We start from the raw sequence: 24,045 nt of genomic DNA, 5'->3' as shown, positions 1-24,045 counted from the left end.
GGTTTTTACCTTTGGGTGGCATTTGCAGAAGGCAGTTCAGCTTCACAGTGCCCGCGCAGGAGCACCTTCTGGGTACCGACAAGGGCTAGACTTCTAGAGAAATTCTCCAGACCATTTCATTAAGGCTTTTTTTGATCTCCAGGATTCATAAATACTTCATATTTTCAGTTGCTAAAATGTCAGCCTGTTTTCTTTCCATTTCACACTTTGATTGCAGAAATTTTATTTTAGCTGACCTTCCCGTCCATTTAATGGTTTCGCTGAGTCCAAAACGCTCATCTAATTTTCCTCTCTAATTCGAAGCACACACACACACACATTAGAGTTGTTACTCATTTGAACTAGATGACCTAACACCCCTCGGGATTTCAACGCAAACATTGAAAAAGATGTTTTGTTTCTGACTGCAGAGTTTCTGTAGGCACAGCCCATGGTGTCGGCCACAGACAGCGTGTCCCCATCACAAATCCAGCGCTACTCATGGCCACGGTTACCATGCGAACATTACAACGTGTTTTGGGACTTCATCAACCACAACAGCAACCGCCCCCTACTTCTGCAGGCTACTTCAGCCCTAACTGGTGAGTGTTCTTTTAATTGTTCCACTGCTGTCCTCCATTTCCCTGGAGAAGGGACTCAAAATGCTATTTAGAGATCAAAGAAAACCCCTCAAATGTTCCAGTCTTTTTGGCATTGGTGGCAGATACCTATAAAAACAATGTATTGTGGAAAAGATTAATCAAAAACCCCAAAACTTCTCTTAGGAAGAGACTGTTTCCTCGGGCATAGAAGGTCTCCAGAGAAAGGAAATCCCATGTTCAGCTGCAGATTAACCCCTGCCAATCCCATCAGCTGTCAGCAGCCTGAAATGCATGAGATTCATCTTTCTCTCTCTGACAGACAGAACCGTGCGTTTCCTCTAAATAGGCAATCTCCTGACCTAGAGGATAAATTAGGACAAGAGCCCCACAGAACACTTGCAGGCATCTGAGAGCATGGTCCAAACAGTGATAAGACATAGTCAACCACATCTCAACGCGGCAGCTGGTGAACAAATGGTATTACCATCCTGAAACAACCCTCAAAATGAAAACCTAACCTCAATTAGATACAGCCATCAGCTGATCCGGTATGTAGACAAGAGAGATCTTTGGAAAAAAAACCATTTCACCGGAGATTCTGTGTTTGACTTTATGGAAGGTGAGGATATCATAGAATCACAGAATAGTTTGGGTTGGAAAGGACCTTAAAGATAATCTATTTCCAACCCCCCTGCGAAGGGCAGGGACACGTCCCACTAGATCAGGCTGCCCAAGGCCCCGGTCTGGCCTTGGTTGTCCAAGGTCCAGGAAAAGCATCTGAATATTTATTTGGTGAACCCATTTAGTCAAAGGAGTAGAAGCTATATCACAGATATGAAGAAATCCTACTCTTGGGTTAAGTAAAATCTTATTCCTGTGAAATACTGGTATAGAAACAGTCTTCTCAAGAATCTACAAACTCCTCCTCAATTCTACTCTTCCTCCTTAACTTCTTGCTCTCATTAATTTGTTTTTTTTCTAAGAGTGCTGTAACAACTTGGGACAAAGAGATTTACCCGCTGTAGCACTCCAGCTCCTAAGACCAGGAGTGTCAGCAAAACTGGCAGAAATTCAGTGTCATTCAAGTAAAAATCTCCCTCCTGCTTTGTAACCCAACGCTACAATTTGGGAGTACAAATTACTTTATTCTAACTGGGGAAGTAAATATGTAATATCTAGTATTAAATAAGGTACACAACTCCAAAGTATAAAATGTAAAGAGTATATTGGTGAGCGAACGTCAGTTCAAGACATAAGCAAAGGCTGCGATCCAGGCTTGATCCAAAAAGCCCATATAATTCCTCAAGTCTCAGTTTCCCACTATGTTGTGGCACAGGTATTCACTACTACTTCACAAAGAAGCTGCGATTCTCTTTTAAAAAAGACTTACGAAACACAGGAAAGCTGCAATCAAGACAATGAGATATATAAAGAACTATTCACACCCCTCTTCAAAACATCTCCAGCATCATTATTTCACTCAGCGTCGCTCTTGAGGCAGAGCCATCTATACCTACAGCCACAGTAGTCACAACCTTCGGAGCCAGGAGTTATTTTGAAGAGATTCCGCAGGAAATAAGAAGTGTATGATGATAGAATCCTAGAACAGTTTGGGTTGGAAGGCACCTTAAAGATCATCCAGTTCCAAACCCTTCCGCGGGCAGGGATATCTCCCACTGGATCAGGCTGCCCACTACCGGCACTAAGATTAGTAAAGGAAAACTGGAGTCACTAAGAGCATAAAGCCTCACTTGGCTCTTCTCCTTCATCCAGAAGTCCACGACTATCCTAAATGCTTGTGTTGAGTTCATTTGCCATTCATCTTAGCCTAGTGGTATTTCCACAAAACAAAGGTCTCCTTCCAGTACCTCCTGTAACATCTTTACCTTTTTGGTCATCTTTGCACTTGAACTATCTAACTAACGAGTGGAAAAGGGGATCTTGGGCCAGAGTCTATCCAAGAACCGAAGAACACGGAGTGCTGCAACAGACAGTGTCTGGTTGCCCTCCTTGTGGAGCCAGGAAACCTGTATGTCCTCCCCCGAGTGAAAAGGTACAGTTTACTTTATCGTGTCTTACCTTTTCGATTTTTTCATCAAGCATTCTGAAGAATTCTTGTTGGCTTTCAGAGATGTGCATGCTGAAAGGCAAAGGAAGAGTATCAGTACCAACAGCCTTCTTCCAGTTCAAAATACCAACTCTGCAGCCCAGGGCCGTTGAGGGACTAAGCTGTAAACTCTCACCACTGTGAAAAATAACCCCCTTTTTAAAAATGGTCATTGTAGATTAAAGCATAATCTGTTTTTTTTCTTCTTCTTCTTTTGGTTTGCCCACAGAAAAAATTATTGCATTTAATTCTGTGTATGCATGTACACTTGGGATGGTAACTAGGACCCACACGCATCCCAAGAAGACCATTGTCTTTTCCAGGCAGGCTGCAGAAACTTAAGAGCCCGCTGCCTTTCCTTGGGCCGCTGAGAGCCCCCTCTGTGTCCAGGCAGGTGGTTTTCCAAAACTGTCCTTACTGCTCTCCTGAGTGGACCCTCTCCAATTCATTCTGCAGCTCCAAGAGGCTCAGGGTTAGTGATACCATTTTGGATTAGTGACGAGGAAAATACTCCTGTTCATTTATCTGTAAAATGCTGAGGGTGGCACGAGACAAGAAACCCTTCCCCAAAGGGGACCTGTAAGCTAAAAATACAGGAAGGTCGGACGCAAAGGAAAGGGTGAGGAGACAAAGATGAGGATGCGTGGCAGGCAGTATTTGGGGTGTGTCTGCTTTATTTATGTTAGGGAGTGATGAGAGCCTCTTTCCTGAGATAACGATATCCCTCTGGGAAGGCGAAGCTGGAGCATCCTCTCGAAAAGCAGCACGGACTTAACGTGGGACAAAAAAAGATGTAAAAACGAAGGATAGGAAACTGGTGCCAGTCTTAACAGTGACACCAAATGGTTAGAAAGACACAGAGCTCTTGGAGATCTCTGACACTAAAGCTGTTTTGACTTGCTGAATTCCCACTCCTCTAGCTCAGCACGATCCTTTCAGCTCTAATGAGTTAATCCTTTTCCCGAGTGCCCAACAACACGCACACTTCCCTACAAAGCTCAGCATTCATACTTCACTCACTATCAGGATGAACATATACAATGATTCGCTTATACTGGACATAAATGAAGTCTCAGTGCGGAAGAGAAAGTCTCACAAGTGGCATTAAAACCTAAAGCTGGTAAATCAGGAGAGGGAACAATTCACCTTTCAGCGGCTGTGGGCATTCTTGTCCCCAGCTGTCTGCTGTCCCTCAGGTTCCCACCTCCACCTGAGAGGGGGACAAAAATGCTTCTCTGGGGCAGCCACCCCGCACATTCAGGTGTCTTGGAGAGGTTCTTCAGGGCGGTACAGCCCTTTCTGGGTAGGTAGGCACGAGAAACATGTTCTTGCTTTTACAATATCACAGATCTAGTCTCGAATAAAATGAGACGATGCTGTAGTGACTCACCCCAACCACAATTTATACGGAAAGTAAAGGAAGGGGAGGTGGAAAAGGATTATTGTGTTGCCATATACATGAGAAGTCCCACAGGAGGTCCTGTGCAGGATTTACAGTCTGAACTGTCATGGGTTTCAGATTATAAACCTTAAAAAAAACCCCTACACACAATAAAGGTGTTTGCGGAGTTGGTGATTAGGAACTCAAACACACGCAGCCACTTTATAAGCAGAAATCCAGGTTGGGAAAACAGCAGACGCTGCTTGGGGAAGCAGTGGAGGTTTTACCTAACAACTTCATGTCACATTCCGTAACCCTTTGAGAAGCGTCCTTATTTTCACACGAATGTGATAGAAACATTCCCAACTGCCAATGCAATGATTTCACACCTTTTGGTGAATAAAGATCAGCTCTGATTCCCTGCAAGGACTTTTAAAATCAGAGTTTGATGAAGAAATGGGCCCTCTGATCCCATCCAGCCCCTCTGACCCACCAGAAGAAGTGGCCCTTTCCCAGCCCAGGCGGCTTAGCCTCCTCTTAGAGCATCTTACGGACATCTCTGACCCTGCTGGGGAGGATGAAACCATAATAATGAAGTACAGTTTTTCTCAAGGGTAATTTTACTTCAACTTCCCTACTGTGAACTTTGCAATTATATCTGAAGAACTCGATTTTTTTCTTTTGAAAGGAGGTTGAATTATACTGCCAGCTCAATAGGAAACTACTGAAGTTTCCAGACTTAAAAACATGTACAACACACTTGGTATGCATTAAGTTTAAGTTAATAAGTGCCCCGAAGGCACGGCATAAAGAACAGCATTTCTGCTATTGTTCAAAATCCAACACCAAAGCTTTATCGCTCCTTTGTTATGAACCCGATACACGGCTCCACGTAATCTGTTATTTTCAATCCAATTAGTGATTCAAATATAGCAGTGATTTAGATATGAAATGAGTTCCTAATATCAATAACCACCTCTGTCACAGGAGTTAAATATTTCATGGCACACGTAAGGCTGACTGATCCGGGCTGGGGTACGGGCACAGAACTCTGAGTGAAGGATGGGGAAACTCTCAGCTACAAAACGACCCTCATTTTAAGAAACGCCTCGACCATTTTAAATGGAAAACGTTTACCATTCCTAATCCCAGAGAGTACAGCTGCTAAGCTAAGCCAACAGCTAGCAAAAACTTCCCTGGGAACTTAACCGATAGTATTTAGGGACACTAATGTATAGATAAATCTATATATCTGAGACATAACACAGGATGGTCCTCCTGTAAGGCACAGAAAGATGCACCTCACATGCTTTTACGTCCTGTGCCTTTGCCATGCCAAGGAGAGGACGCTGCAGGGATGCCAACACAATTGTCACCCAGCTGCATGGACACAGGCGACCTTACCCATTTTATTTAAACTGAATATGGTTTTAGCACTGCTGGAACCACCGATTGGTTTGTGTTAGGTGACAATCTGTAATCTCACAGATACCCTTCAATCTGGTGTTTCTTTGAATTAGTATTTAAAAAAACATATTAAAAAAGTGAACTTACTTTGCTCTTTGTATTAGTATTTAAAAAACATATAAAAAAGTGCACTTACTTTGCTCTGGGTTGATGTACTAATCCTGGGATCTCTTTATTAGATTTAAGTCTTGCATTTGAACTGGCACTTTTTTCCTGAAACACACAAAACCCACACAGCATTAGCATTTAGAAAGCACAGCGAGCGCGACAGGCATTTGTCATCACGGCGACTGTCACACCCTGACGGGTTCAGGCTCTTCTACCTGAACAACCAAACGAGAAAAGCTCATTAAAAGCAAAATTAAAGGCCACGCAACGGATGCAATGACCCCAGGTGGGTAATTTTGAAATGTCACAGGCTTAGTGGCCAGGGGATTGCCTCTGGGGCAGAGCGTGGAGCAACCGAACGCCCCGCTGGCCAATAACCCTGCAGTGGTCCACGGAAAACCAGGTGAGCACCTGCGGCTGGGCTCCTCGTAGAGTCCTATCGATGACAACGCTGCTCGGCACCTTTAACAGAGCAAGGAAAGCACTGAAAAGACAGAGCTCCTGAGTCATCCCAGACCCGCAGGCTTGCTCAGAACCGAGGTGAGAAACAACAGCACCACGTGGAAAATTGTACGCGGGAGAAAGCACAGATCAAACATTCCAGCAAGAAGAGCAGCAACGGCAGACTTGGCCTGCTCAGCCAGAAAAGTGGACACAAGAGGCCCAAGGAAGCAAAAGAGACTCTAGGCAAGAACGTGACCATGTCCTCCGTTTATAGGCAAGAACGTGACTGTGTCCTCCATGGAGAAACAGAGCCATTAAAATATCTTAAAATGGGTAGAGAGGGAACAGGGTTTAGTCGAGAGCCATCGTTTCAAGGTAGCATCTTGTCCTCTTGCCAAAAGCTTCTGTAAACCAAAGCTCAGCGCTCACACTTAGCAACTGTCTGCAAAATCCTGGAGAAGGATACGGCCCCTCTCACATCTTCCCAGCGCTGCGCGTTAGGGAAAGCCACTGGTGCAGATGGGAGAGCTGAGTCAACCCTCACAGCCCGCCCGCTCCACAAATCCCTCTGAATTTCTCAGGCCCAGCACGGTCGTGACAATTTAAGAAATGTAAACGTGAGAATTAGCACTTTTGTGGGTAATTTTGGTGGTTTTGTTTTGTTTTATTTAGCCTTTGAATGCCTGAATTACACAAGATGATTTTAAGAGGGCTACTAAATCATTGAATTTTAAAAAATAGAGGCTGTCTAGCAGTTAATATTTTAATGAATAATTCTACAAGGGCTGTAAACATCAACTGCCTCAGCACATTTAACACTGTTTAATGTATATCTTCTAATCCTCCTAAACAGAAAACAGTGTCTTGCATGAAAATGCATGAGAAATACGGCGTTCTTCCAAGCCTTAGCAACCATCTCTGCCTGCTTGCTACATCCCACCAGCCACTGCCCGCCCAGAAGCCCACGACGTCAAGTCTAAGCAGTAGAACGGAAAACAAAACCGCTTGCTTCCAAAGCATCTTCTAACTTTACTGGTATTAACTGGGGACGCCCACGCGCAGGCACGTTGCGGGTGAGGTGAACGTGCGGGTACAAACAGCTCATCCGAGTTAATGTATGACTCCTACAACCATCAAGCGCCATAAGAAGAGTAGGACAGGTCTCACGGAGAAGACATCGACACCAGAAATCAGTAAAATCCCAACCTCGCGCACCAGGGGAGGCTTCATCCTCAAATCTGCTCCACCAGATCGTTTCCCACAACGCAGAGGCAGAAACTGGGAATGGTCTGCACTGCATGCACATCTGGGATGGCACATCTCCCTGCTCCACGGGTACGCACGCTCTGCAACCTTCACACCTCCTGCCCACCTACTGCAACACAAGGTGTATTTTTGGGCTGTTTTCTGTCTCTGCCTACAGTCACCCTGGAGGCACAGGCCTTTCCCCATCAAAAAACTGCTGCGAATCCATTGCTGCAATCAAAAGGGAAGGGAAGCTCTCATTTACAGCTCCTCCATCGCCAGCTGTGATCAGTCACAGTGGTGCAAACCCGGCTTTCCACGTCTCCTCTTGTGGTTTGACATCAGTGCAGCTCTGTCACTTGATGGAATCAACACAAACTCCAGCCTAAAGAAACCTGACACTTAGGAACAATGAGAAAGACACAAGAAAAACAGAGGTTCCCTTCTCTCTGGGAGCCCCAGGGCAATATTCAGAATTATTCACCGACTCGCACTGGAAGAGGGAAATAAAATCCCAGTTTACTGATTTCAAGATCTCAAAGTTTACTCCTTCTATTGCTTCTGATAATTAAACCACCTCAAGTATCTATTACTTAATTCTTCTATTTAAGCAGAGAATATGTTACCTTCTCCATCTGTTGCTCAGCAGGAATGAATAGAAAAAGAGGAGTTAAGAGAAAATAAAACCCAACCAGGTCTCAAATTGGCTCCTTTCTTTGTTTATAGCTATTATTTACAGCAGCGATATTTCATTACACTGACCAGAATATCAGCTTGGATAAAAATAGATATTGAAAAATAATTCTTCCAAATACAAACAAATAAAAATCTTTTTTCCCCATCACTTTAAAGGCAAACTGACTCATCAGAAATTGATGGTTTGGATTCTAACATCCAGCTCACGACAAGACCCTGAAATGCTTTAATGCAGCCAGATTGCTCTTCCAGGCTGCCCTGGACTTTGGTTGATGAGTTGCTTCTTTCAGTCTAACCTCATTTTCTCCCTTATTTGACATTAAATAAGTTACTGCACATCAGCAGAACCGTAACTGCTTTTACAGTCCTAATCTGTTGCAGACAGAAATTAATATGCAAAAGTTTGGGTTTAATCTAGCTCTGTTTATAGGGGTTATTTAAAGTAAATGCAGTAAACGATGCCTCCCACCACAGGCTTAAAACTAAACCCTCCAGGATGCGGCGTCAGTGAATCTATAGTAAAAAGGCAAATAGTGAACATTTTACTCCCCATTATTTTGCAATTCATCATTACCAAGGTAAAGCTGTCACCCAATCAAGGTGATTTCATTTGATAGATTTGTTAATTATTGTTAATTCCTCCATAAAGGAGGCACCATATCAGGATTTCAGGGCATTAACAGATGGTGGTGACTCTGCTGCCAGATGCTATTAACACAGCAACAGCCACTACTGCCACGATAATTAAATATCTGTCAACATTTCCCTCGACGCTTCGCCTCTTGCAAACTCATTTCTAGAGCCACGTGAACTCCATTTGAAGGATTTGGCTTTTCTTCCTGGGACTGCCACAGATGGACTCAGGTGAGCCGCTAACGGGCCACCTTCTCTACTCTCTTAGCGCTCACTTAAGAGAGAAGGGTTGATTTTGAAGAGACGCTTCCCTAAGTGCTATCATCTCCTATGAAGACACTATAGATTATTTTATGCATTTTTTTAATTGATGAAATTGGCCAGGAAGAAATCAATTAAAGATGAGAGCAGCAATTTCACTACCTTATCAAACGGCTAATTTTCATTAACTTGGTAACATTTTGGATTTTAATTGTTTTTCATCTAAAGTTAGAATCGTGGAATGTTTTGGGTTGGAAGCCCAAAGCCCATCCAGTTCCACCCCCTGCCATGGGCAGGGACACCTCCCACTGGATCCCGTTGCTCCGAGCCCCATCCAACCTGGCCCTGAACACCTCCGTGTTGCAATAATTAAATGAATATACAACCAAATGGGGGAGGGGGGAACCCCACATAAAACAATTTAGTGTAAGTAATCGAGATTCTTAGTCTCAAGGCTGTTTTTTCATTTGGAAAAGGCTGAAGTATCCACCCTGTAGCTGCATCTCGGAGCCACCGATGTTTGAAGGCGGCACATCCCCCAGATCAGGATCAATTTTAACATGAATTTGCCTCTGTAGATTTGCCTCTGCTACTAAAATATATAGAAATTGATAAAACCACCAAGATCTCTCCAGATATTGGTCATGTTTTACTCAACATTGGTAGTTTACAGCTATTCAAACACTTATAACACCCCTGGTTTATATTGAGATGACACTTTTCTTCAGAGGAGCCCACAGAGCCTTTCAAGCTGTTTTTCTGGGCCCATGTAATTAATCATTAAAATCATTTAAGGGGGAAAAAAAAAGGAAGTACCTTTTTAATAACAAACTACTCTTTAAAATAGTCGTACTTGAAAAGAAGGAACCCAAATGCATCGGTTACAAACGGCATGGAAGATGGGATGTAGAATTTCAACATATATTTTTTTACCTGGAGTGTCGTGACGCACCAGCGTGAACAAGAGATTTTAGTCCAGTCTCCTTACTTTATACACGTCTGCACTTATTTTTGTATTATCATTCGGCAAGAAGACGGTCTCTTTCTTCTTTTTCTCTCTAACCAGTAGGAAAAACCACCCTGAAGTGTTATTTAGGAAAACTTTATAATGAAGCAGCAAATCAAGCACCGAAAACCTCAGGTGCTGGTCAAAGAAAACGATCCTTTAATCCAACTTTATCAGAGTAATCACAATATCCCTGCATAATGTGTTTATGAAGATACATCGAGCTGTCCAGGAGGGCACATCCAGCAGGACATGGCATGGAGCACTGATGTTGGATGGTGCTAACACAGGGAGTTCATCCTCCTCCTCCTCCTGATGGCATCACCAACCCATCTGATGACAGAGGTGATGCTGGTGTGGGCTGAGCTTTGGAAAGCCGGCTGGAGAGGAGCTTGCTTTACGGGCACTGAGCAGCAGACGGCATGCTCCAGATGTACATTGGCTCCAAAAGATAAATGAGACCCTAAAGCCAGGCTAGTAATTAATGGCACACACACAGAGAGACAAAGAAACAGATGCTCGTGGGGAGAAGACACCTAAGAAAGATGTTATCATCAGCGCCACTAGAAGGACCTGCTGCCTTTCCAAAATAACCTCCTGTCTGCAACGGTCACGAGAAAATCCACTACTGGAACAAATTCCCCTGATCTCCCCAGTACAACTCCTGGTGGGTGTGACTGAGATGCAGTCATGGAGACTCCTGAAAACATGTCTGTGACACAAGTCAACAGGTGTTGACACCACTCCACTCTTGACGCGTGTCTTGCCCTGAGCTTCTTGGAAACGTGGTTTGTGATCCTGTTTTAAGGAACACCTTATAAACGAGGCACCTGAGGCAACGACAACGTTTAGCCTGTCCAGTTGACCAGGTGCTGCCATCCTGCCACCGGGAGCACCTCAATCTTCAGAATGAGGACTTTAAAACATGTCCGTTATTTGCAGATTTGAAGCTCCGGGTCGTGTTTCATAATAAAATCCTAGTATTAAATGGAATATTTTAATAAATATTACTGTTGTATAAGGCCAAAATTTCCTCAACTAAGGACAAAGGATTTGCCTGTGATGCCTTAACCCTAAAAATTCAGCCCAGAGAAGAGAAGGCTCCAGGGAGACCTTAAGAGTGACCTTCCAGTACGTGAAGGGGCTCCAAGAAAGCTGGAGAGGGGCTGTTCACAAAGGCTTGGAGTGACAGGATGAGAGGGAATGGGGATAAACTGGAGAGGGGCAGATTTAGACTGGACAGAAGGAGGAATTTCTTCCCCATGAGGGTGGTGAGGCCCTGGCCCAGGTTGCCCAGGGAAGCTGTGGCTGCCCCATCCCTGGAGGTGTTCCAGGCCAGGTTGGATGGGCCTTGGGCAGCCTGAGCCAGTGGGAGGTGTCCCTGCCCATGGCAGGGGTTGGAACTCAATGGGCTTTAAGGTCCCTTCCAAGCCAAACTATTCTATGATTCTATAAATACCTCCATCCTCGGAACTATTTCACAATCCCCTCTGTCTGGCTCAGGGTGGTCCTGCTATAGCAGGTGGGTTGCCCCAGCAGACCTCCAGAGGTTCCTTCCAACCTCAATCACTCTGTGATTGTTAAAAAACAGGATAGTGGCAAAAAAAATCGAGGTTTGTTAAGTTTTATCCTTAAGTAACAGTGGGAGAGACTGAAGCCTGAAGCCTTCAGGCCCAAACTGTGGCTATTCTGGCAAGTGAAGGGAAGGCAGAAGATGACACTGCCTGGCATTTGTTTTGGAAAAAAACTCAGATCCTGCAAACCCGGCCAACATCACGCAGTGAGCCTGCACCGATGCCGGCAGTATAACCCAGGCTTGGCAGAGAAAACCCTGTGCTTTCATCAGAGGTCCACGGTGTTCTCAAATCTGTTCCAGAGGGCAGGCTTCATCCTGAAATGAGCCACTTAACGAAGCTCCTCCTTCCTGGCCATTACTGGGAAATTTTGCTGTAGCAATTCCAGCTCCTCAAACACAATATGGAAGAGCAGGATTCGGAAAGCACAAAAAAAACCCCAAACCCCAATAAAATTACTCAAAATAGGATAAAAGCAGGTAAATAAAAGACACAGGTGCAAATGCTGAGCTACTTTCTACAGCTGACCAGAAAGGCATCCTTATGCTGCAACACGAGAAGTCAGATAGCGCTGCTTTCAGCACACATTTACCAATCACACACACAAGCACGCTTACGCCTCCGTATCTTGCTCAGCAAGACCTGGCTTAACACCAAGAGTCTTTCCGTTGAGCAAAAGGTGGCTTGAGCAAAAGAAACGCTTGTTGTGCCTGTAGAAAATAAATACAACCTACAGGGAGATCCTTCACCAGCCTCGCAAAGAAACCCACATAGAAATTCACGGTAAGTGCCAGCGAGGAGAATAAAATCATGTTCCAGGTGAGCACGGATTACAAGGAGCTGAGTGAACTTGAAAACCAAGAAAGAAGAAAAGTGAGACCAGCTGGGAACACACTGCAAACCGTGAGAGTGGTTTAAACAGAGCCTAATTTACTCCTTCAAGGGAGGAAGCAAGACATCTCCTGGCCGAGCATGGCACTGGCTGGAGGCAAGGCAAGGAATCTGCCTCTCTCCAGTTTATCCCCACTGCCCCTCGTCCTGCCACCACAAGCTTTTGTAAACGGTCCCTCCCCAGCTTTCTTGTAGCCCCTTCAGGTTTGTTCTTGTAGTCCCTTCAGAAGGTCACTCTAAGGTCTCCTGGGAGCCTTCTCTTCTCCAGGCTGAACAACCCCAACTCTCTCAGCCTGTCCTTGAATGGGAGGTGCTCCAGCCCTCGGATCATCTCTGTAGCCTCCTCCGAGCCCATTCCAACAGCTCCATCTCCTTCTTATGTTGAGGATTCTAGAAGTATGATTCTAATAATCAATGTCTAGTTGCTTTTCAATTGCCTTTGAGATGTTAAAAACAGAGGGGGAAGGATTATTAGAAAAACATCTCATGTGCCCATTAGACTCAACTCAAGCTGCAGGGTCTCAGAAAGGCTGAAAAATCCACCCGGAATAAGAAAGGTGGGGGAAAAAAAAGAAGAAAAAAATAAAAAAGGAAGAAGAAGGGAAAAGCTTCCTCTGGGGAGAGTTGCAGGATTCCTAAATACAGTTCACCCTCAGTCAAAATCTTGGAGCTTTGATGAAGAAAGCATCATTAAAAAGCAGGAAAAATAAAAAAGAGGGGAAATTTGCACCACTGAAGTGTTTCAAAGGGCGTTAATATCTACTACATATAGTAGCTACAACTTTTTTAAACTTCTCCATTAGCTTTTCAACTCCTTCTCCCTCCCAGTGAATACTACAAAGTCTGGGCTAATTGGTCATGGTAATTCCAATTAATTCTGTCCAGAAACCAAATACCAGGAAAGCTGAACTGAAATTTAGACACAGGAGCAGCTGGCATGGAGATGAGAAATTAAGGCAGGTAAACAGATGACATTACAAATAAGGAACATAAATAATAATTAAGGACAACCAATAAACCCTCCGGGGAAACCCTTAGCTGCACCTTGCTCACAGATCTCCGCTTCTATCACCTCTCCACTGGGATTAGATATTTGAATCTTTTCTATACACCTCGTGACACCGAGGTCCAGAAAAATCATCACAGAACGGTTTGGGTCAGAAGGGACCTTAAAGCCCATCCAGTTTCAACCCCCACTGGACCACGTTGCTCGAAGACCCACCCAACCTGGCCTTGAACACCTCCAGGGACAGGGCACCAAGTTCTTTGCTGCAGATAAGATTGCTAAGCCTCAAGGTGACCCCTACAGAAAATGAGAAGTGGGATCACTAGGGAAAAAAAATCCTCTATTCTGAAATATGAGGTTTATACTGCCCTAAACATCAGGGTTTTCTGGTTTCTTCAGCCTTCATGGTGCTCCAAAAGGTCAGACAGCGTTAGAAAACAAACATCGCAGATAAATCAAGCCAAAACAACTGACAGTGAACGAAGTTTCACTTCGAACGTGAATTTATTTTCTTCCTTCAGCAGAAACGGTGGATGGAACCAGATGGTCCCTTCCAACCCAAGGTATTCTATGACTGTAGGAAACCTTACTTACCCATGTGATAAACCCGAGATGTGGGAACGTGAACGTGATGGGAAGCAAAGGAAGGGATGTGTCTGCAAGCAGGAAGCAGTCCGCAAAACGAAGTTGAGGAATATTCCCTCTACAAACAACTCTGGAAGAGGCCAAAAGCTGTCTCTCACAGTTATACGCACTGGAATTAAAGGTGACATGGGATTGTCTGGGGGCATGGAAGAAAGTTGCTTACAGTGAAAGACACCCAGAAACAGTGCAAATAAAAATGCTGTGGGCAGAAAGGAGATCCGCTCTCCAACTCTCATTAATATACGAGACCGTTAATGGCTTTGGGACAGAGTAGGTAAAGGTTTTATCTAGCAAATAAAAAATAGATGGGGAAAAGTTAAAAGCTGTATTACGGACAACTTACAAGACTAGACTGACCCTTGAGGAAACTTAAGAGGTTTAAGGGCACCTGGCAAGAAGAAGCACAACTAAGGTTGTTCTTTGCCAGGAATGTCGCTTATCTGGATCATACAGCCACCCTGGGTAACAAAACCTCACTCACAAATTAACTTCATAGAATCACAGAACAGTTTGGGCTGGAAGGGACCTCAAAGCCCATTGAGTTCCACTCCCCTGCCATGGGCAGGGACACCTCCCACTGGATTGGGGCTCCAAGTCCCATCCAACCTGGCCTGGAACAACCCCCAGGGATGGGGCAGCCACCACTTCCCTGGGCAACCTGGGCCAGAGCCTCCCCACCCTCACAGCAAAACATTTCTTCCTAAGATCTCATCTCATTCTCTCGTCCTTCAGCTTCAAACCATTTCCCTTGTCCTATCCCTGCACTCCGTGATCAAGAGCCCCTCCCCAGCTCTCCTGGAGCCCCATTCAGGACTGGAAGTTGCTTTAAGGTCTCTGTGCAGCCTTCTTCTCTCCAGGCTGAACAATCCCATCCCTCTCAGCCTGGCCTCATACAGGAGGTGTTCCAGCCCTCGGATCATCACCGTGGCCTCCTCTGGACTCGCTCCAACAGCTCCATGTCCTTCCTCTGCTGAGGATTTCAGAGCTGAATGCAGGGCTCCAGGTGGGGGTCTCACCAGAGCAGAAGAGAGGTGCAGAATCCCCCCCCTCATCCTGCTCGTTACATTGCTTCCAGCTTATGAAGCTCGTGCCATCAATTATTCTCCCTCTCCACAAGCTTTTACAGAACTATAGTTATTTATAGTAAATGTATATAGCACTCGCGCTCTCAAGTTGTTCTTACACCTTTCCTGAAGGCAGTTTTCCACCAAGTGTAATAACATGGAAAGAGCTGGCATTAAGCATGAAACAACAATATTGCACGAGGTCTGTAAAACATTTATAGCCAGGAATAAACGGTATAGACACCCTAAAGAGTAACTTGGTGCATTACACGCCCTGCTGCAGATGGGCTGCGTATCCATTAGTTTTTGCTCCAAGAAGGCACTTTGCTGGAATGGCACGCGGGTTATTGCTACTCCAATTTCTGCAGAGCTTTTTATTGGGATGGGTTTTAAAAGCTTTATGCCCTTCAGACATATAGGACAGAACACATCTAAAGAACAAGATGTGCCCTGTTTGATGGCTTTTTAAACAGCTGGGCCTAAAATTCCAGCAGCTGTAGTGACTTTTGGAATGCTGCTTTCCTAAAAGTAAACCTGAACTTTTTCAGCCTGTTTTTGGAACATGCTCTCCACTTGCCGTTTGGAAAACCAATTCCCCGAGGGATGCCTCCGCATCAGGCACAAGCAAGTAAAGCCCCCTGAGACCTTCCAAAACCAACCAAGACTGATGACTCCCCATGTGCACATACACTACCTCGCTGCCTAAGTTTTGCTGTGCATTTTAGGTTGGGCTCATTGAAAAGGTCCAACAACCACCTTGAGAAGTCACAGAATCACAGAATCACCAGGTTGGAAAGGACCCATTGGATCATCGAGTCCAACCATTCCTAACACTGCCTAAACCATGTCCCTAAGCACTTCATCCACCCGTTCCTTAAACACCTCCAGGGAAGGTGACTCGACCACCTCCCTGGGCAGCTGTTCCAGTAAATGACAAACAGCACATGGTTCCCTCCATCTGTGAAACAACAGCACGCTGATGGTGTCTCCTTTTCATAGAGTCCACACCAGACCGGTCACTGGCTCTGCTCAGCAAACTGCAAGTCTATTTAGACTATGTCTGTTATACATTTTTTATTAAATCCAAGTGTACCGAGATCCTCCTAGATATTAGGGCAATGAGAGTGTCCCAGGGAGCTCTTCCCTCCTTTTCCAGAAAGCAGCACGTCTTTTCTCCAGGGCCGTGCCAGGGCCAGCAGAGCGTGGCTGCTGCACACCAGTTGCAGCGGTGACACGGCCATGAGACGGGCAGATGTTGGGATACGGCACCTGCTCCCTCGGGATAGACCGGCTGCAAGAGAGGAGGCTCATCCACCACACAAGATCAGGATGGCCAGCGATGGATCCTTCACTCCCCCACAAAGCGGCAGCGGCTCCATGATCACAATGTGAAACAGCATTGTGAAACTACAAGATTCATCTCTCAAAAGCTTCACGGGGTACCAACCACCACTGAGGTATCAAAATGTGATCTGAGTGCATCACCTCAGGGTGCGTATCCGAACCGATTCCGTCTCATCTGGTCTCCCAACTCCCATCCTGCGTGTTTGCTCCACGGCCCCTGTCTCTCATTTCGCCACTTCCCTGAAAGTTCAAACATTTATCCTACTCCCCTGCTTAAATCCTCACCTGATGTCTTCTTGCATCTCTCAGTGGTCATGGAGAAAACACGATTATCATGCTTCTAAAAGCAACCTTTTAAATATTGGGTGACTTGCATTTCCTCCAGTATTTTTAGGCTAAACAAATCAATTCCTTTCCATCTTCCATTACAGCTTACGGTTGCTAAACCTCCTATTCTTGCTGCTCCCCTCTGGGCTCGTTCCCATCTGCCTCCATCTTTCCTGCAGAGCACACTTCCAATTTCGGTCACGGTATTTAAAGCCTCGCAGAAGTCGGGATGTATCACATGTATCGCCACATTTAAGAGCAAAAGCAGCTCCCGTTGTTAACGCAGCATCTCAAACCAGCAAGATCGACGTACCGGATTGCGAGACGGCATTCCTCTGCCTGCAGCAGCCCCGTCCGAGGCTCAAAAGCAAATGCATAAAAGCCGCATGTGGCTCTACCAACTATTTTTACTGTTGAGGTTTCCCTAAAAAGAAAAGTGCATTTATTTCGAAAAGCAGGTTAGGTCATGTATTTGGGGATGAGGGCGCCCAAGGCTTTCAGAAACAGAGGCAGCTCCGGTTCACATCTCTCTGAGCCCTCTCTGAATGTATTCGCTTTGTACTGTAAATCACAGTTTGATGCTGAAATATCATTAAGTTTCATTACCACATGTACAGGGGACATCTGCACCCTGTGCCTTCATGCTGGAAAAAAATGAGGTAAATAAATGCTGGAGGAGAAATAAGCTGAGCTCCACTTCTCTACAATAAACCCATGGTACGGCGCTCAAGATCAGTCTCAAGCCAAAAAGCTGGTAAAGGTGATCCACCTTCCTGCCTCAAACCTGGGATTGTTTAACAAAATAATTAATTATTTGGTACTAGCAGGATTATTGAAAAGTAAATGATCCACATTCCATGACGCACAGTCCAACAGGTCTTCCCCAAATTAACAGAAATCACATACAACAAGCAAAACTGTCACAGAATCATAGAATAGTTTGGGTTGTAAGAGACCTTAAAGATCATCCAGTTCCAACCCCCCGTCACTTCTAAACAATTTCAGTTTTTTCGGTCTGAAAGCTGATTTCCAGCCACTTGCAGATGCCCAGTGTTCGCACACACTCTATTTTCTTTTCAAGTCGGGTGAGTGCAAAGAGAAGAAAAGCACCTCTAAAATTTTGTAGGGTTGTCCCATCACAGGAATGCTCAGAAAACGATGGACTGGGACGTTACTACCAAGAGATGCAGCACTGCCGAACACAAAAGCTCTCTCCGCTCAAGTCAGAAGTACAGTCCAAGGCACGTCCACAGGCATTGTACTTACAACTAGGAGAAAATTGGACTTAAGCAGGGAAATACCATCTCATTTTTCACTGCAGTGTTGCGATATTTTCAATTCAATTGCTTCCTTTCACTTAATTAACTCCTTGTTTTATCTTAATGTGATAATGAGAACTCTGATTCAAACCATATACCCCATTGATGAGTCCAACAGCAAAAATAGATTTTGTTAAAGTCACCAGAGCCCCATAATCCCTCCGCCTTTTTATAACACTATGAGCCATGTAAAAGCACAGCAGCTGCAACTGGCACAGAAGTTTGACTTCCCCGACTGCTATCAAGAACGTTAACAGATAAAATCTATTTTGAATTCCAAATCAGCAAGCTGTGATTAATATTTCTCACTTGTTCATCACTCTGGTAAAGCAAAGAGTAGCAGAGACATGGGGATCAGGGTTCTCTGCAGACCCTACACCTCCGTGTTTGGTGATTGGTTCCTCACCCCTCAGCTGTTGAACGGCCCATAGCAGAGTTCCCTAATACATATGGTTGGACTCGACGATCCAAGAGGTCTTTTCCAATCTAGTGATTCTATGATTCTATGTTCCTTCCTCAGCCTTTCTCTGGCCCACATTTAGTAAACTGTTAAAACCAGACAGGAGATCTAGCAAGACCTACACGAAGATCTAGCAAGGAGCACACTTAACCTTCAAGCAGATGTAGCAACTCTACCAGGAACACCAACAAATAGATGGTATTGTTCATACAAAGACAACTGGAAATACCATGCTCTTCCCTTAGCAGCCAAATCTGACAATGCTTACCCCAAATTCCTCAGTCTGAAGGATTATAAAAGAGTTTAGAAACAAACTGAGGATGAACTGTGTGTCAGGATCATTTTTTCCCCCTTCCCAGTGAAAGATGGAACTGCTCTCATCCTCCAACTCTGGTCATGAAAAGCACAGCCTCCCACATCACTGAGGCTACAGGACATGATGGAACACGCCCCTAACAAATCCCATGCTTAAATTCATTGTTGAAAGTATTCCTGATGTAAACTTCAAGTAGGTCACGCTTTGCTCCTGGATCAGGGCTTCCAGGCTTGGATCTGAATGGTCTTTACAGTTCCTTCGTAACCAAACCATGATTCTATGATCTGTAAAGCACTGCAGGGCCCATTCCATCTCACAGAGGTGCCTAAATCCCCCTTAGGTCAATGACGCAAATGCCCATAACGCTGCTCTCCTGAATCCCCGCCTGCACGACTCTTCCAGCAGAAGACCACACGTACTAAAGGCTGATTTTGCAGCTATTAAACATGACAACAACAATGAATGACGTTACGCTGGAAGGCCTCTTTGTGATACTGCTACGTGTGTTTAAAACAGCTGGGTAAGGCATGCAGGGAAGGAAAGTTGAAGGGCAAGACGAGCCAACGGGAACAGCACGGAGGTCACCTCAAGAAGCTTGTGACACGCATGGGTAGAGTTGATAAAATAACCTTCACTAGAGAAAGGAAGGGCAAACAGCAGATGGGGACCACAAGATGGGGGCCCATTTTATGATGTTTAAACCTCACTTAAGCCAACAGCAATCAACCGAGTGTAATGAGCGGAAGGAAACGCGCTCCTTTCAGCCAAGATGATTCTACTCGTTCCTTCCAAACACAACATGGGCAGCCACACATTGGCCTATACTTACAGCTATAAATAAGTGAGTAGTAACACTGCACCGTGCTATTAATGTTCTAGGACCATTAAAGCTTTTCAGTTACTATGTATAGGGCTCGTTCCTTTGCCTTGGCAAGTGCAACAGCCTTGCCACACACTGCTTACAGGTGGATTTGCGTCAAACCTGTGAGCTCCCGTGCCCATGTCTCTCTTCTCCAGCCCATCTATGGACTCACGCAGCGCCCACTGAGCTATCTGTGATTACACCAACCTCAGAGTGAGACAGGGCACAGCTATTTCCCCTGTCTGCTCACGTCTGAGAGGCCATGCCAAGCAACTCCTTAACCAGTTGGTGGGTGCAGAGAACACTCAGGATGTTATCAAGGCTTATCTAGGAACACAAACACTTAGATGATTAGATGGTCTCCTCCTAATCCTCAAATTCAGAGCTCAGTTTAAGCCCCAAATTCCAGGAGCTTAAAATCACTTCCAATTAGTATTAGCTGTGTTGCTGCGAGCTTGCTTGGAGGGCAGCTTTTGGCCTTCCAGATCCCCCACGGGACCCAGGGGAGCCGCACAGCCACCTCCATGGTCATTCAGCACGTGCTCTCCTGGACCAATCGGAAGCTCTAGACAACATTCATAATGCAATCATAGAATCATAGCATAGTTTGGGTTGGAAGGGATCTCCAAGATCATCTAGCTCCAACCCACCCTGTGATGGGCAGGGACACCTCCCACTGGCTCAGGCTGCCCAAGGCCCATCCAACCTGGCCTGGAACACCTCTACTACTGTGAGGAGGAACAAAGATGTCTCTGCTGTAGTCAATCATGCCTTTGCATTCACACAACAGACTTCTTCCCTGTTCTCCTACCCATGAGGTACCTCCACAAAGTAAACTATGCAACTTGTGTCTTTGCATGATTATACATCCTGCCGACATGGCTGCAAAGAAGGTTCCAGAGGAGAAACCACAGATATCAGGAGTAAGTCCTACCTCTAAAGTGTTCAATAAACTGGACTTCATTGTCAAATGAATTCTGAAAGCAAATTTCTCAGCGTAATTACCTTGCTGAAAGACAAAAGGATCTCGCAGACGTTTTGTTTGAAAATATTTAACATCTAAGTAGTGATTAAAATATTTGAGCACGACCATCTATTTATCACAAAACCCCAAACATAGTGAATAATTTCAAGACAAGAGAAATAATATAACAAGTAACATGATTTAATTCTACACGTTATACTCCGCCTCTTGTTATATTTGGTCCAAGCCATCAGCCTACTGTAAAAGCCAGCCAAGAATTCTTCAAGCCCTGCCAGAGTTAGAAATACTGGCCAGAAATATTTGTCATATCACAGCTCAGTTTCCCAAAAGCAAGATGCTGGACTTCCCCAGCCAGGAAAATACAAGGTGCAAAGGACAATAACAAATGGACTTATTTAATATTGTTGGAACGCATCGGATCAAATGAACGCGAGTGCTCTTAATCCAGTAGGACTGCGGCACGACAAATACACGTCATTTGGATACTTGGTCCCTGTGAGTCAAAGCAGTCTGGAAGATTCCACCACGCAACTGTTGGGTGTTATTCAGTTAGCGTCAGGCGATGATTTCCAGCCCTCCGTGGCCGCCTTCTCCTTTAGAGAGCCAGACAGTTTTACCTTGGATTAAATGTATTGATTTTTCCACTGTGTATAAATAACAGCATTGTCAGGGAATTTCTGATGAGTTCACTGACCACAATATTAATGGATTTTGCTAATTTTTTCAAAGCATTCATAAAGTACAAAGCGATGGTGTCTCCGAACGAGCTGCAGCCACAGAGGCAGCTTCTGCGATACATGGAACTCCAAGAAAACTGTGTTGACACAGAAGAAGATTAGGTTTTATATTTACTTACTGTAGGGTACCACATCCTCAGCCACAGCCAGTCCTATTCACTTCACCAGGATTACCTGTTGCAGTAAACCCTGCTGGGGAGAGGAGGAGTGAGCTTCCCAAGTGTCCCCCAGTGTCCTCAGTGCTCATCAAGTGTCTCCAAGGGTTCCCGGTGTTTGCCTGGTGTTGCCACACCAGTGCTCCCAGCGCGTCGCACACACCTCCTCAGCCAGAGTGAGCCCTGATGCCACCTCGGTGTGCCCCACTTGTCCCCAATGGTTCCCAAGTGTCCCCAATACCTCCCTGGTGCCTCCCCACTATTCCTAGTGTCTCCCCTCTAGTGCTCCCCAGCCAGCCATTGTGGACCCTGCTGCCACCTTGGCGTTTCACAGAATCATAGAACAGTTTGGGTTGGAAGGGACATTAAAGATCATCCAGTTCCACCCCCTGCCATGGGCAGGGACACCTCCCACTGGCTCAGGCTGCCCAAGGCCCATCCAACCTGGCCTGGAACACCTCCAGGGATGGGTACAGCCACACCTTCTCTGCACAACCTGGGCCAGGGCCTCACGACCCTCACAGGAAAGAATCTCTTCTAAGATCTCACCTCAATCTCTCTTCTTCCAGCTTAAACAGGGTCCACTCACACCGACCGATGCAAACGGCTGTGCAGCCCACCAAGTGCCAAAGCACCAGGCAGGCAGCATGGCTGGGGTAAACGTTCCCCCTTTGGTTTCCACCTCAAAGCTCATCTCTTTCTAAGATGTGCACCAGTAGTTGTCCTCCTCTGTTTCCACTATCATCTTTATTTGCGCGTGTACGACTGCTACTGTGAGGAGGAACAAAGCTGTCTCTGCTGTAGTCAACCATGGCTTTGCAACCACGCAGGCAGGAACAACCTACTGCATATACACAACACGGAAACACCAGCTTACGGAGCAATTCTGCTAAAGAGGATCTAGAAGCTTGCTGGACACAAGCCATCAATATCATGCTCTTGCAAAAAAGATAAGCATCATTCTGACGCACGTTAAAGGCACGAGGGGCTCCAGAATGCATCAACTTCAGCTGCTCACACCAAGTAGACCTCAAAGAACCAAAAGGACCACTAGAGCTCCACAGAGCACGACTGTTGAGGAAACGCTTCATCAACTAGAGCTGCTCAACCTAAAAGATGACAGAACTGAGACATGACAAACTTCTCCATGCCTACAATGGGCCCAGCCACCACGATAACGTACACATCAACCACTACCTTGGAACTCCGAATGGCAATGCTGTTAACTATTTCAGCGCCCAACATTTTGACAGAGGTATCCAACTGAAGTCCTTGCTTTGCAATCCAAATGTACCTTCGCTTTCCTGACAGCTATTGATCCTATCCTTAGTCTCCTCCCATGACTTTGTTCCTGACGACTTCTTTATTCACATGAGAAAATGAGCTTGAGGCAGGAGCAGAATATTTATTTGGTATCTCCCACCCCAGTGTTAAGTTCCTCTAAACTCAATTAATCACGAAAAACCTCTGGCAGCTCACAATATGCCAGCAAGATACACCAAAGTAATAGGAGATTTCACATTCTGCTTCTGAAGACAAGCTATTAAATTCACATACTGTACTACTTTAATCAAGAATAGTTAATTAAGCTGTTCCCTTGATATGAATTTTTATCATTCTGCACCAGCCATACATCACTTTTACAGGACTCAGACCGTGGCCGTGATGTATGTTTGTAATCTGTCTTTCCAAATTAATCTGTCACCATTTGTAAACTCAAAATGGATCCAATACATTTTGTCTTGCAGTAACTGGGCCAAGTTTAGGGACACTGAGGACTGGAGTGATGCCAGAGCACTGCTTCCCAAAAGGGTTTTGGTGAGAAGCTGAATTATAAATCCCTCTGCGGTTGGTCACCCAACATGACACAAAGATTTTGTTGTCATTTCAGTGCTTTGTGCTCGCACGGTTTTTATTGCCTTATGTGAACTCAGCTTCATGTCACTGTCATAAAATCAATTAAATAAGTTGCATTCGCACAGCAGTCATCAGCATACAGAATGCCGGAGCCAGAAGTAGAGGACATAAAGCTAGGGAGATCAGTGGTGTCACATTACTAAAAACATTAACATATGAGAAGAATCCCAGTCTAACTTTATGACAAGGAAAAATCTCCTATAATTTTCTACCACACCACCTGAACCAAAGCACACGCACGTGCAATGCTTTCCTACAGAAGCTATCCCAGACGTGGCAGCCAGAGGAACGAGATCTGAAAATCATCTGGTTTAAAGCACTCACAAAAGTATGATACAAAACAACAACAAAAAAGACTTCACTATTTGGCTATGTGATTTAATCATAAGGAAAGAGTTTTAAGAAGTAAAAAATGAACACAATGTAAACTTGACCAAGTTCTCCAAACTGGTGCAGGGAGTCTCATCAGGGAATACTCTGGGCCTGAAGCTCCGTCAGGGGAGGTTCAGGTTGG

The 24,045-nt window shown here is 45.1% G+C and overlaps 1 protein-coding gene across 4 annotated transcripts in view; it reads right to left on the bottom strand.

Annotated features, from left to right (window-relative positions):
* Positions 1 to 24,045, bottom strand: part of C8H1orf21 (chromosome 8 C1orf21 homolog) — a 120,532-nt gene that overhangs the window by 6,764 nt on the left and 89,723 nt on the right. For all 4 annotated transcript variants that reach the window (XM_054073223.1, XM_054073224.1, XM_054073225.1 and 1 more), the window contains 2 exons: positions 5,673 to 5,749; positions 2,661 to 2,721 (listed from right to left, as the gene is read on the bottom strand). In XM_054073223.1, the coding sequence (XP_053929198.1) occupies positions 2,661 to 2,721; positions 5,673 to 5,749 (138 nt within the window). The remainder of the gene's footprint in view (positions 1 to 2,660; positions 2,722 to 5,672; positions 5,750 to 24,045) is intronic.

Source organism: Cuculus canorus, chromosome 8 (assembly GCF_017976375.1).
Source record: "Cuculus canorus isolate bCucCan1 chromosome 8, bCucCan1.pri, whole genome shotgun sequence".
In the NCBI taxonomy this organism is placed as follows: domain Eukaryota; kingdom Metazoa; phylum Chordata; class Aves; order Cuculiformes; family Cuculidae; genus Cuculus; species Cuculus canorus.
This window is presented reverse-complemented; position numbering and strand designations above follow the sequence as displayed.